The following is a 13810-nucleotide window of genomic DNA, read 5'->3' on the forward strand; positions in this document are numbered from 1 at the left end:
ACTAACTGCATTCCTGACTGCTGAGAATCGTTCAATTTAACCAAGTGTTTCCTGTAAACACTCCTATAGAGAAAATCCATCCTTATTCTGAAAACCCATAGAAACTGAATGCTGTGCTCAGGCAGTTTATTGAGAGAGACAATAGTATCGTTCCCACTGTCCCACACACAGACCAAAACTGCGAGAGACACTGACGAATTCACTGTCCCAGCCCGGCTTGCTGCGTGTCTTGCGTGCAACAGGACAAGGACGCGCCTGCGCACCTAACGCTCAACCACAACGCAAGCGCAGTGCTGTGTTTCTCACAAGTTGCTGTGTGGGTGTCCTGGGGAGGAGGGGGCTGGCGCGGCTCGAGCCTCTGCTTATATAGCGCAGCACCGGGGGCAAACATGCATTACAGGCAGCCCCTGGAGAGAGGCTTTACTAGTGAGCAAAGGTCGGCAAAGCAACGCGCGACTAGTCTCTCTCACCCCCTTTGCAAAGTTTGGCTGTCTCGCGCAGAATCCAAAGTAACGACCCCTTGACCGCCCGGGCGTGCGAGCTAGGGCGAGAAGCGCGCGCGGGGACAGTAGTAGCCGTAGTAGGGAAGGTTGCACGTGAGCCGTAGGGTGCTGCCGCCGGCTCTATTCTGTAGTCTGCGTTTAGTTTTTGTTGCCCCCACCCCAAATTCTCATGAGCCGGAAGGAGCGCGTGCCATGGGGGCAGCTGGAACACTAGAGCACGGGGCGAGCTCGAACCTCTCTGACTGAAGCTCAGCGCGAGGAGGCAGCAAGTCTTTCGGGAATTCCCAGAGTAAAAGTCGAGGCTGCTGCATCCCGTTACCACCCCTTTCACCTCAGCAGAGAAGGAGGCACGAGGAGGACATTGCCGGAGAAGGCTGCTGGGGTTTTTTTTCCTTGACTTTTTAGTTTTCGGGTAGCAGGATGAATATAGTGGTGGAGTTTTTCGTGGTCATGTTTCGGGTCCTGTGGGCTTTTGTGATGGCTGCGGCCAGGTGGCTGGTGCCGCTGCGGGAGAAGAGCGTGGCCGGACAGGTGTGCCTGGTGACGGGCGCTGGAAGCGGCCTCGGTCGCCTTTTCGCCCTGGAGCTGGCCCGGCGCCGGGCACTGCTCGTCCTCTGGGATATCAACGGGCAGAGCAACGAGGAGACGGCCGACATGGTCAGGCTCATTTACCGGGACCTGGAGGCGGCCGATGCTCGCCGAGGTGAGGCTTGGGGACTGGAGGACAGGGCTTTTGGAAAGGGCAGTGCTGGTTTTAGTTGGCTTCATATTTGGCAGATGCACTGTACTAAAAACAAATCTAGAGCTAGTTATTGTATGACTTTGTTGGTATGAGCCAAAGGTACTAAAGACTGCCTTGCTTTCCCTTTTATTGTGCGAAATAATAGGGGAGGGTGTGAAATATAGTTTATATTGTTCTGTTGGTATCGATTCCTGATGGAGCAGTTGCATAACTTTCCTAACTAAATTTTAAAAAGAAAATAATGGGGGAGGGCTTTCACACACAAATATTTTTCTCCTTACGGTATCCTTTAGTCCTCTTCTAAGTCTAACTACAGTGAATTGAATACCTTAAGCCATGCTCTTTCACAAACGTGGAAGAGTTAGTATATGAGGGGAAAGCCTTTGCCAAGGTAGATACATCTTTCTCTTTCATAGCAGGGATTTCATTCGCCTTTTCCCTTTAAAAATCCAAACCGTTTTTCCTACCAAGGAGGTACAGCTTTGAAACGAATCTTCATAAAGCGTTTGCTCAATATCTGGCAGTGATTGAGCAGTGTTGGGGGGTAGATTTTGCAGGTTTTTCCTCCTGCTTGGGTATCAAATCTAGTCCAGGGATTGGGATATCTCTTGTACAATATTGTGGGTTTGGCAAGTTTGACTGTCTTTTTTTTCTCTCTCTTTCTATGATCAGTAGACAATGATGGTGCAGAGAAGGAAGATGAATTACCCCATTGTAGTCTACAGGTTCACGCATATACCTGTGATGTGAGCAAGCGAGAGAGTGTTTACCTGACTGCCGACAGAGTCCGCAGGGAAGTAGGAGATGTTTACCTGTTGCTCAACAATGCAGGGGTGGTCTCTGGCCACCACTTGCTGGAGTGCCCCGATGAACTTATTGAGAGAACCATGATGGTTAACTGCCATGCACACTTCTGGGTAAGAACCACCTTCATCACACAATCTGCTTGTTATCTGCAGTTTCACCCAACCTTTTTTGTTCTATTTTCTTTTGCCTGCTTGTGTGTTTGGATTTAGCTCGTTCTTTTTCATGGTTAGCTGAAGGTGCATTACATTCAAGTACAGAAGGTGTACCCCTGTCTCAGAGGGTTTACAGTCAGACTATTAATATAAGTTCTTAGTAAATACTAGTAGGTGTTGCATAAAATGGGACCTGCAGCAGATAACATGTTAATAATGTATATTATCCTACTGCAATGCAGTAGCACCTTTTAGCAAATGTAACCCTAAGTTTATACATGGAGCGGGGGATGTGAGATGCAGGATTTGAACCTTTGCAGTCTCTTTACTCAGCCTGCTGTTTATGCATTTTCTTATTTCTCCCATACTGTTTAGCAGATAGTTATTGGGGAGGGGGGACAGGAATTATTAGATTAGTTTTATTTCATCAATCAGTTTCCTCTTGCTTCCCTCAAGAATAACTGGCAGATAATGATTAAGTGATTAGCTAAGTTCTTCCTAGGCTAAACATCTCAAGTGAATGTGCACGCTTGGTGAAATTGATTTAAAAGCTGACTGAATATGCTTGTTGTTTCATACCTCTGGTATCAACCAATAAATTCCCCAGCAGCACTGGCTACACTCTAATTCAGAGAAACCACAAGATGAAATATTGGTTTAATTTTGGAAACATTGAAGGCCATGTGATTTTTGATTCATTTCCTAAAAGTTGCTTTTTTGGCTGAGAAGTTTTTTGCTCCTCGTGAACTTATTTTTCTTTGGAAGCAGCATCTGCTTAAACTCTTTTAACCTCTCACTTCATCTACCCCCAGCCGTTAGTGACCTTCCTCAGTCTTCTGTTATAGACAGTAGTTCTCTGAGGTTTGCCACTAGATGTCACCATTGTGCAGTGACTAGGCCTCCCTCCTCTCAGGGCTGTTATTACTGCCTCTGCAGCATGCTCACTCAGCTTGAGGAATAGGGAGCAGGTCTTCAGCATCATACTTGGATATGTACCTGGCAGTATGTAGCATTGCTATTGGGCTGATCCATGTATACTTAAAAGTTTAAAATGGGTATCATTTTAGTAGCCTGAGGATTTTCCCTATTCGTTTTTGTTGTGAGGACTTGATGGATACCAAGTGAAAAGTTATGGCAACAAAAAAGTGTCTCCTTCTGAGTCGTCCTCATAACCTCACCACAATCCTCTGATTTCCCCTTCCTCCGCACAGACATACCTTTACTATCTGACTTCAGCTACTGGGAAACCTAAAGCCGCATTTAGAAGGCCAAATTTTTCACAAATGAGTGTACTGCCATGACCCAAAAGGGCGGTGCTAGTCAACTAACCCCATAGTACTTGGTATAAAAAGAACAGTGGGCTTTGGACCACTGTGGAGCATATGGTGTTTAAATTTAAAAGATATGCAAAGTGGGAGTACGTAGCCGCCTATTTGTCATAATGCCACAAGGCTAAGATAAGTATACTCTCTTTTTCTTTGCCTTTTTTCCTTCCTGTAGAATTTTCTTTTCCAAGTGTAGATGGTGTAGGAGAAGGCCCGAAAACAAGTAACAGCAGGGATTTTATTTATTTTTTATTTTGCCCCTCGTTGAAGGCTGCTTGTTTAACAGAATCTCATAACTAAATATCTTTGATTGCAGAGCACATAGCATGGGCTCTCCCTGTCGAAATTGGGGAAAGAATCAAATGTTTATCTTTTTAGAAAAAGATTTAAAGCTTGAAGGCATTGAATCTGAAGTCGAACTATGATTATTAGTATTTTTTCTTACTGATACGTTTTTGTAACTTTTTGTGTTGGAATAATAATATGCTGCTATTTTAAGAGTATGTTGGAGTTACTTATTGTGTGAATTTGTGATGACCAGCGTGTATTTTGTAGTTCTTAAAAATTTATGTATGAGTTTTTGATGGGTGAGAGAAATATATGGTTCCATATGCTCATAGGAGTGAAATCTTATTTTTATTTTATTTTTGCAGTAGCCTTGCTTGAAATGTATTGTGGTCTCATTTTCTTTAATTTCTTCTGTAGACTACAGCCACTTTTTTGCTGTTTTTGTTAGCATCATGATGTATTTTCTTTTAACATCTGAAATTGGTTATAGTGGTGAGATAGTGACAGATACAGATTTCTTAGAAGATGCTGGTGTAGATCTGGCTCAGGACCAACTGCAGTACATGGGCCATAGATCAAATTACATCTTGTGGAGAAAGGGAGAGCATAAATTGAACCAGCCGGAGTGGTTTTTAGAATACTTGGGCATATTTGTAATTGCACTGTAAACTATTCCCTAGAGTATTCGAAAGGATCGCTGCTGTGAGTAAAACTGGTTTTTTCATTTAGATTGTTTGTCGTGAAAGTTATTACAAGGAATGAAAGGAGGGAAGCTTATATTTTTGATTAGTATCTCTTCGGGTACCATAATGTGTTTTGATGCTCAGGCCCTCCTAGTGGGTGTCATAGAGCAATGTTTCCCAAGTCTGGTCCTAGAGTACCCCTTGCTTGCCAGGTTTTCAGGATATCCACAATTTTTTTTTTTTTAAAGCACATCTTTACATTCATGTAAAAAGCCTATGAGCAGCAATATATATATATTTTTTGTTACATTTGTACCCTGCGCTTTCCCACTCTTGGCAGGCTCAATGCGGCTTACATATTGTATACAGGTACTTATTTGTACCTGGGGCAATGGAGGGTTAAGTGACTTGCCCAGAGTCACAAGGAACTGCCTGTGCCTGAAGTGGGAATCGAACTCAGTTCCTCAGTTCCCCAGGACCAAAGTCCACCACCCTAACCACTAGGCCACTCCTCCATGAACGGCTTAAGAGCTTTTGGATTATTTAAAGGGGGCGGAGGTTGAAGGAACAACATATGAACCAGGAACTTTTCTCCTGAGCGACGTCTGCTTCCTCCAGAATCACAAGCTGCCCCAAATGGTATGGCATTGGTTTTTAGGGTTTTCACAATGAATTATGCATGAGACTTATGTGGATAGTCTTCCTCAGTGTGTGTGTGATTTGGTTTTAGTGTAGTAAGAGGACAAAATAACTTCATGTTCAGTATTTTTAAAATAGCTGTTGGGCCAGGGGACATCCTCCATATGTGGTCGAGAAACCCCTCTGTATACTACCTTACTGGGCAGAGTTCCACAAGGATTGCAGCTATAACAGGGTGCATCTCCCATTACAATATTCCACCTATATGCCAGGAAGGAGGGGCTGGTCAAGCAGGGCTGGTCCAACAATTTGGCAAAACTAGGTGGTCATCCAGGGTTGCAGCTTCTTGGGGGTAGCCAAGAGTAACTGCAGTAACCAAAACTGCAGCCAAAACTTACCGCCTGGTTTCGGCTGAAGCTGAAAACTAAAGGTTGGTTGTGTTCTTCTCTGCTTTCCTATTTCATTGGAATTCCTTTTCCTTTTTCTTTGTTTGTTGTAAATAGCCTGGATGGCTTGTCTTTTTATGGCGGTATATCAAATACGTTTAACCTTGAACCCTTGAATGTGAACCAGTGAGGCCTACTAGGGATTGTCAGAGCTAAACCCACAGGAGATTGCCCCTCTGGTGCCAGGAATTGCAAGCACAGTCTGAAAACCTGGAGAACCATTTTAACAAGGACTTCTCAACAAGTCTGACACACTTAGGTTCCCAAGTCAATGCAGATATAGTTAAATATCCTCTGAGACAGGAACTTGTTAAAACGTGTTAAAAAAAATCATAATCACCAACTTCTTATGCTTATCCAAACTGTGCACAAGTAACAAGGCTGAATATCTGAAGAGATGGAAGTTGAGCTTTAGGTAAAAGGGTGATGCATTTTCAGAGGGAGGAGATGGGGAGAGGCTGAGGACTGCTTGCTTCTTAAGCCGAAGATGGCAAATTCTTGCATTAGTAGAGGGAGGCGTGTAAAGAATATCCATAATACCCTGGGGCTTTGGTTTGACTAGTGGGGTCAGGTTATACCCTGTGCTGAGGTATGAAGCCAGGCAGGTCTCGGAGATCTGGGAGGAATGAGTCACATGAAAGATTAACATATAAGAACAGAGGACTTGTTTATTTAAAATGATTTAACTGGACTGGAGCCTTACCATATCACTGTAGCTAAAAATGTCTAAAACTTAAGTTGAATAAAAATAAACTTGAGCTGATGTGTAGTTTCCCCTCTTCCCGTTTTCTCTTGCCCCAGTTAATTTAGCAAGGAAAACCAAACAGCATTAAAAATGTCTGCTCAACATAGTTGATCCCAGAACTTGCCTTGGTGTCTTGGTCCTAAAGAGCACAAGGAAGAGGAAGTGGTGTAATGGTTAGAGCAATGAGCTGAAAACAAGGGGTACCAGGGTTGAATCCCACCACTTCATGTGCCACTGACAGTCCCTGACCTTGGTCATACCACTTTGGTGTTCATTTTCAAAGCACATAGGTTACTTTGGGGCTCATTTTCAAAAGAGAAAAATGTCCAAAAAGTGTCAAAGCACCATTTGGATGGATTTCTTCTCAAAATGTCCAAATTGGTAGTTTTGAAACCTGTTTTGCAGATGTTTATCTATGCATTTTGTCTTCAGTGCGTTCAAAACATGAGGTGGCATGTTGAGGGGGGGGGGGGGACATTTCAAAGGCGGTTTTAAAGCCATAATGGAACAAAACCAAAACGTCTAGAGTGAAAAACTTCAATGTTTTGGTCTAATTTTCAGAACGAATAAGGCACAAAAAGGTACCCAAAATGACCAGATGACCATTGGAGGGAATCAAGAATGACCTCCCTCTTACTCTCCAATGTTCACTGACCACCTCCCACCCCCCAAAAATGTGAATAAAAATAGTATTCTTCACCCTCAGATATTATAGCCAGGTCCATTAGAGCAGCATGCAGTTCCCTGGAATAGTGTAGTGGTGGGTGCAGTGTACTGCAGACAGGTGAACCCAGGCCCATACCTCCTCCTACCCATTACACTTGTGGTAGAAAATGTGAGCCCTGCAAAAATTGCCAGAAACCCACTCTACCCACATATAGGTGTATTCTTTACCCATAAGGGCTACTGTAGTGGTTATACAGTTGGAGATAGTGGGTTTTGGGTGGGTTGAGGAGGGCTCAGTAGGCAAGCTAAGGAAGCAATGGTGAGGTGTGTACTTGGGAGCATTTATAGGACGTCCACAACAGTGGCCCCAAGGATGCCCCATTGCTCTCCTGAGATGTCTTAGGGACCAGCCTACTAAACATGCTAGCCCCTTCTACATTCCAATGGCTTGATTTTTGTGCATTTTTTCAAAAAGTTAAATGCACAAAGCCTTGTTCAAAATAGTATTTAAAAAAGAGACGTTTTTCTTTTTTCAAAAATAGGTATATTTCCTATTCGGACTTGGTACATTTAGCGCAAAACGTCCAAAGTCCGACTTAGACGCATTGTCGAACATGCCCCTCCACATGCATTGAGGATGCATGTACCTAGAAGGCACGTCCATGCCCCACCTACATTCATGCCTCCTTGCATTTGCAGGCCATAGCAGTTAGGCACCTTATCACCCTTAGTGCTATTCTATAATGGCACTTGTGCTACATTTTATTTACCAAAAAAAGCACAAAAGGACCTCCAGAGCTGGAACGATGCTACAGTCTTTATTAGAAGTGACCCGACACGGGCTGTGTTTCGGTGCTCACCAGCGCCTGCCTCAGGTAATTGTAATACTTTCAAAAATATATGTAAAAACACTGGCTACAAAATATTAAGAAACAAGTATAAAAGTCTAAAACAGTGGTTTCTAAACCTGGTCCTGGAGGCACCCCAGCCAGTCAGGTTTTCAGGATATCTACAATGAATATTCATGAGACTTTATTTATATGTACTAGCCGTTAAGCCCGTTAAAACGGGCGAGATTTGTGTTTTGCAAAATGTAATAATTCTCACCTCCATCCATGTCCAGCAACCCTGCCCTCTCCCCTGCCCTCCCCCCCCCCATGTCCAGCAGGCCTCCTGTATCCCCTGCCCTCCCCCCATACCCAGCAACTCTCCTCTTTCCCTTGGCCTCCCCCCACCCTGCTCTGTCCCCTGCCCTCCCCCCATGTCCAGCTACCCTCCTCACCGCCGCTCCCTCCCTCCTCCGTGCCGGGCCCCCTGCACTGACATAAGAGCGCCTCTCACCTCCATGTGAAAGCGCTGCAGGCAGCAGCAGATTGCTCTGCTGCTGCCTGCAGCGCTTCCACACGGAGGTGAGAGGCACTGTCATGTTAGTGCAGGGGGTCCGATACGGAGGGGGTGGGAGCGGCGACAACGTCGGGGGTGGAGGTTGGTGTGCCGGCAATGTTTCTTCGTCTCCAGGCTCCAGCGGCAGCTTCCGTTTTCCTCTCTGTTCTGCCCGCTGACGTCATCATGTTTTGACAGAGAGGGAAGTCTACTGCGCATTTGCGGGTGAGTCGGTCACTTGTCATTTATATGTTTGATTGCTCAAACCTTTTCTGTAATAGCTCAAGGTGAATTACATTCAGGTACACTGGGTATTTTCTCCGTCTAGAGGGTTCACAATCTAAGTTTGTACCTGAGGCAATGGAGGGTTAAGTGACTTGCCCAAGATCAAAAGGAGCAGTAGTGGGATTTGAACCGGCCACCTCTGTATGTCAAGACAAATGCTCTAACCACAAGGCCAATCCTCCACTCCATGCAGTGGAGATTTGGGAATCACTGGTCTAAAGCTAGCAGGCATGACCTTTTTGTAGAAGAGAATTACATAAGTAATGCCACACTGGGAAAAGACCAAGGGTCCATCGAGCCCAGCATCCTGTCCACGACAGCGGCCAATCCAGGCCAAGGGCCAATTAGGCACTAGAAAAGCCAAATTGGCCAACAAAATCCCAGTGCTTCCTACATTTACATCTGTGTGGGAGACGAGTCTTAAGTAAAATTGGAAATTGAGTTCCAGGATCTTATACTAATTGATTTTTTTTGTTGATCAGAAGTTGTCCTTCACACCCAACTGATTTATTACTTCATTGGCTACATCTATCACATGGGGCTCGCTGTATGAGCTGTGAGCTCTACAGGGGTCTATCTGTATGACTCGTATCACGAGACTGGCCTTGTAGAGCATAAGAAGCTGATGCAGTATTAAGCACCATTCCTGCTGCTTGGCTTGGGGCTCAAGAGGAGAGGACAAGATAAGCCATACTGGGATTCAGGGAGTAGTGTGAAGTCCCATTGACCATCCTGGAATCGCAGACTAGGACTCTTAAGGCTAGATTTTAGGCACGATTGTGTGATGGTTGGGAGCATGGCCCTGCATACCAGTGTCTACAAATGTCTGTCAGGTTTCTGAATGCTAATTCCAGAATGGGTAATTATGTGAGCTGACAATTTGATGGAAATTATAGAACAAATTGGATCTTCGTGTGTAGTGGGTTTTGATTGGACTAGATCTTACGAGCTGTATTCCTTTTATCGGATAGCTGAGTTGTGTTTTTTTTGTTTTGTCATTTATTGATTACTATTCGTGCTCAGCCAGGGTCACAAAAAGCTGCTCCTTAGAGTCTGGTTAGTAACTGTTGCTCTGGTACAATAACTAGAGCTCCTTCCCTCTGAGGAGCAGGAACTGGATCAGGAATTGATCCTCTGAATGTTAACCTGTCAAGACCTGCAAATGTAAACACGGTTCGCATGCTTTTAGTTTCCATTTCCCTCCAGTTCTTTGGACTGGAATAAGAACTTTCTAGTTGGGTGAGAGGGGGGAGGGATAAAGGGGACTCTCTGTTCCCTCAGTTTCAGCACTGATCCTGTAGTTCTCTTCACTTATACCACCTACCTCACTCTGACCACAGTGCTGAAGATTCAGTAGGTAAATGGATCTCACCCTGTCTCCCTTTTCTACTCAGTTGCTTCAGTAGTCTCCTTCAACTCCACTTTGTCCCGTCATAGCCAAATATTTATAGTTCTTGCAATGCGATCCATATCTTTCCAGTATGAATTTGCACACTTTATTGTAAAAATATACAGTTGTTGAATGATTCGGGAAGTGCCATTTCTGAGAAGATAGTGTGCTCATGTAGATGTCTAAAAGGATAAAACCTAAGAGAGCAAGTAAACACAGAAGATCAGTAGGGGTTTCTGGGCCCCAGTCCAAAAACATCTGTCTTGGGGGCTCCTCTGTTTTATTCTTTGAAAACTTAAACTAGTAGTCCTATTAATCAGTCTCGGCTCTGTGGTATGGCACCCTGCTCCCAGATTGTTCCCACCCAATTAATGTAGTGGGTGGGGGGGGGGGGGGAAGAATTCAACGTAGGCAGCATTTTGTCTATTTGTTACTGGTGGTATTAGATCCCATTTATTTTAGTCTCTTATGCTCTTTTCATGATCTTCAGTTGCGAAGCAACTGGTAATAGTGTTACAGTGCATGCGTGCCTTGCATTAGTTGCCGGTGTACGGTGGTATTTCTCTAATGAATCTCCTGGCCTTAAGACAGCATATTTTATTTAATGGTCCAGTATTCACCATTTTAAATAAGAATGTTATTTTTTTCTACTGTCACTTTTCTTTTCCCCATTAACGTGTTGGGTCATTTTAATTCTTATAGGATGGTACACTGTTGTAAAGCCTGTGAACGTAGCCTTACCAGGAAGGGTTTACATGGCAGTAATGAGTAAAACAGGCTTATCAAATCTAAAAAAACACCTAAAAGTAGACCATCACTGTCCTTTTTTTTTTTTTTTTTTTCATTTGCCTATATCTCGCGTATCTTTCTCTACTGTGAATGTGGTCCTTGGCTGTATAAAATGTGCAGATGTATTTATAATAATGACCGCCCAGATAACCGAGTTCTTCCAAAAGAACACTTGCCCCAGCTATGATTGGGGGAAATGCATCTGTTCAAAATAAAATGTCAGCACTGTACTGTGTTTGTACACATTTTAAAAATATTTCCTTTTTATAATGTAGAATTCTACCTCTTCTTATAAATTGATATCCCAAGGTGTCAGGTCACAAGGACAAACCCTCCCCCCCCCCCCCCCCCCCCCCCCCCCCATATCATTTGTTAGGTGGTATCTTAGGGTATCTGCTGTTTTTGACTCTTTAAGGCTCTGTGGAAATATTTTTACTAGGTTGAACTGCCAGTCTTATACCTTCTGTAGCATGGATCAATTAATTTCAAAACTGTTAATGTGTGGCAGCAGGAATTGTACTGGTGGCCCTGCTAGATCTCTGGTTTTGTGTGCATCTTTGCCTCTCCCCTCATCCCCCCCCCCCCCCCCAAAAAAAAAACTTCATTGTTGACAGATGATGAACCAAAGATAACTGTTTAAACGCATCTGCTAACAGGCTAATTTTGGTTTATTTTTTTTACTTATTTGACTTACCGAATCTAAGCTTGAGGCAAATTACAGTATTTTCCTGCCCCAGAGGGCTTGTAACCAGTGTTCTGTTCCTGAGGCTATAGTTACAAGGGGCAAACATTGGGAGAAGCTGGGTTTGACTGGCTTCCCTAACTTAGGGTACTTACTCTTGTTAGTGAGACTGCCTTGCACAATTCTTCATGTGTACCTGAATGTAACTCATCTTGAGCTACTACTGAAAAAAAGGTATGAGCAAAATCCAAATAAATAATGTGAACTTCTATTGTTGAACAATAATACCAGTTCAACCTGAGAAGGAGAGCCTTTGACTATTGTGATTTTCTAAATCGTCTTTCTTTTAATAACATGATATTGTGTAGGTATTTGGCTAGGACACAGTGGTCTTCATTAATTTTTAAGCTGGGACCACATTGGTTTCCAGTAAGCTGAAGGAGAGCCACCAAATGTTCTCATTCAGGGCCAAGACACTGCTGATCAGTATGTGTGCCAATGACATCCATTCCCACCCCACCATCAAAGTTCATTGGTTGATATCCTCGAGGTTGTGAGCATTTCCAAATGTATTCTCTTTCGTCTATTGAGGAATACCCTTGTCCTTCCAGCAGTTCACTTCCCCCTTTTTTTTTTTTTCCTGAGCCTGAGTAGAGAGTGTAGCAGAAAAAAAAATGGTCTGCCAACACTTGCACTGAAGAACATGGGTCTAGGATTTTTCTGCTTTTAATTCACTCCCTTCAAGGTATGGAAAGGTAAATCAGAATTACAGAAATCAAGGGAGAATTTATCAGAGCAAATGTATGTGGAACAGCCCTAGGAACAGATTTAGATTTAGCATATGGCTTTTTCAGTTGTAGCTCGGGTACAGCAGGTATTTCCCTATTTCTGAAGGGCTCACAATCTAACCCCCCTTTTTACAAAGCTGCGCAGCAATGCCGAGACATCCCATTCACTTTGAGCTCTGTCGGCATTACTGCACTGGCAGTCGCTAGCACGGCTTTGTAAAAAAAAAAAGGGGGGGTGGGGGTTGTAAAACTTGTGCCTGAGGCAATGGAGGGCTGAGTGGTACAAAAAACATAATTTTAAGAAACAATGATGTGGTGGTTTTCCATGACGAGATCACAAATTGTTTTTTAGTTTGAGAATATTGTTTCAGGTGAATTGAGGTAAAGGCAAGATTATGGTCTGTATTAGTTAGGATAAGTAGGAAAGGTTATGTTAACCTTGTAATATTTGATGATAGACTATGGGACTTTCAATGCACTCGAGACAAGTATTTTAGTTTAGTAAGGCATATGAATATATTGGCATACCTCTTTGTATTTCAAATGACTTCCAACACAATGGTGACATGAAATGAAAAAATAGGATTCTCAACCAAAAGAAGGTAATCTTGAACGTGCCTTATGGTTGAAAATGTTAAGATATTACTACTATTTACTACTATTTAGCATTTCTATAGCGCTACAAGGCATACGCAGCGCTGCACAAACATAGAAGAAAGACAGTCCCTGCTCAAAGAGCTTACAATCTAATAGACAAAAAATAAATAAAGTAAGCAAATCAATCAATTAATGTGAGCGGGAAGGAAGAGAGGAGGGTAGGTGGAGGCGAGTGGTTACAAGTGGTTACGAGTCAAAAGCAATGTTAAAGAGGTGGGCTTTCAGTCTAGATTTAAAGGTGGCCAAGGATGGGGCAAGACGTAGGGGCTCAGGAAGTTTATTCCAGGCGTAGGGTGCAGCGAGACAGAAGGCGCGAAGTCTGGAGTTGGCAGTAGTGGAGAAGGGAACAGATAAGAAGGATTTATCCATGGAGCGGAGTGCACGGGAAGGGGTGTAGGGAAGGACGAGTGTGGAGAGATACTGGGGAGCAGCAGAGTGAGTACATTTATAGGTTAGTAGAAGAAGTTTGAACAGGATGCGAAAACGGATAGGGAGCCAGTGAAGGGTCTTGAGGAGAGGGGTAGTATGAGTAAAGCGACCCTGGCGGAAGATGAGACGGGCAGCAGAGTTTTGAACCGACTGGAGAGGGGAGAGGTGACTAAGTGGGAGGCCAGCAAGAAGCAGATTGCAGTAGTCTAAACGACAGGTGACAAGGGTGTGGATGAGGGTTTTGGTAGAGCCCTCGGAAAGAAAGGGGCGGATTTTACGGATGTTGTAAAGAAAGAACCGACAGGTCTTGGCGCTCTGCTGGATATGAGCAGAGAAGGAGAGAGAAGAGTCAAAGATGACCCCAAGGTTTCGAGCTGAGGAGACAGGGAGAATGAGAGAGCCATCAACAGA

General features: G+C 43.8%; 1 protein-coding gene across 2 annotated transcripts in view; it reads left to right on the top strand.

Moving 5' to 3' along the window:
- Positions 1-296: 296 nt before the first annotated feature.
- RDH10 (retinol dehydrogenase 10) overlaps positions 297-13810 on the top strand; it is a 42373-nt gene continuing 28859 nt past the window's right edge. The window contains exons 1-2 of one of the 2 annotated variants that reach the window (XM_030215578.1): positions 297-1206; positions 1921-2162. In XM_030215578.1, the coding sequence (XP_030071438.1) occupies positions 924-1206; positions 1921-2162 (525 nt within the window). In that variant the 5' untranslated portion in view covers positions 297-923. Of the gene's footprint in view, positions 1207-1917; positions 2163-13810 lie in introns of both variants that reach the window. The other variant, XM_030215577.1, reaches the window with a different exon arrangement.

The sequence above is a fragment of the Microcaecilia unicolor genome, chromosome 1, assembly GCF_901765095.1.
Source record: "Microcaecilia unicolor chromosome 1, aMicUni1.1, whole genome shotgun sequence".
Lineage (NCBI taxonomy): Eukaryota > Metazoa > Chordata > Amphibia > Gymnophiona > Siphonopidae > Microcaecilia > Microcaecilia unicolor.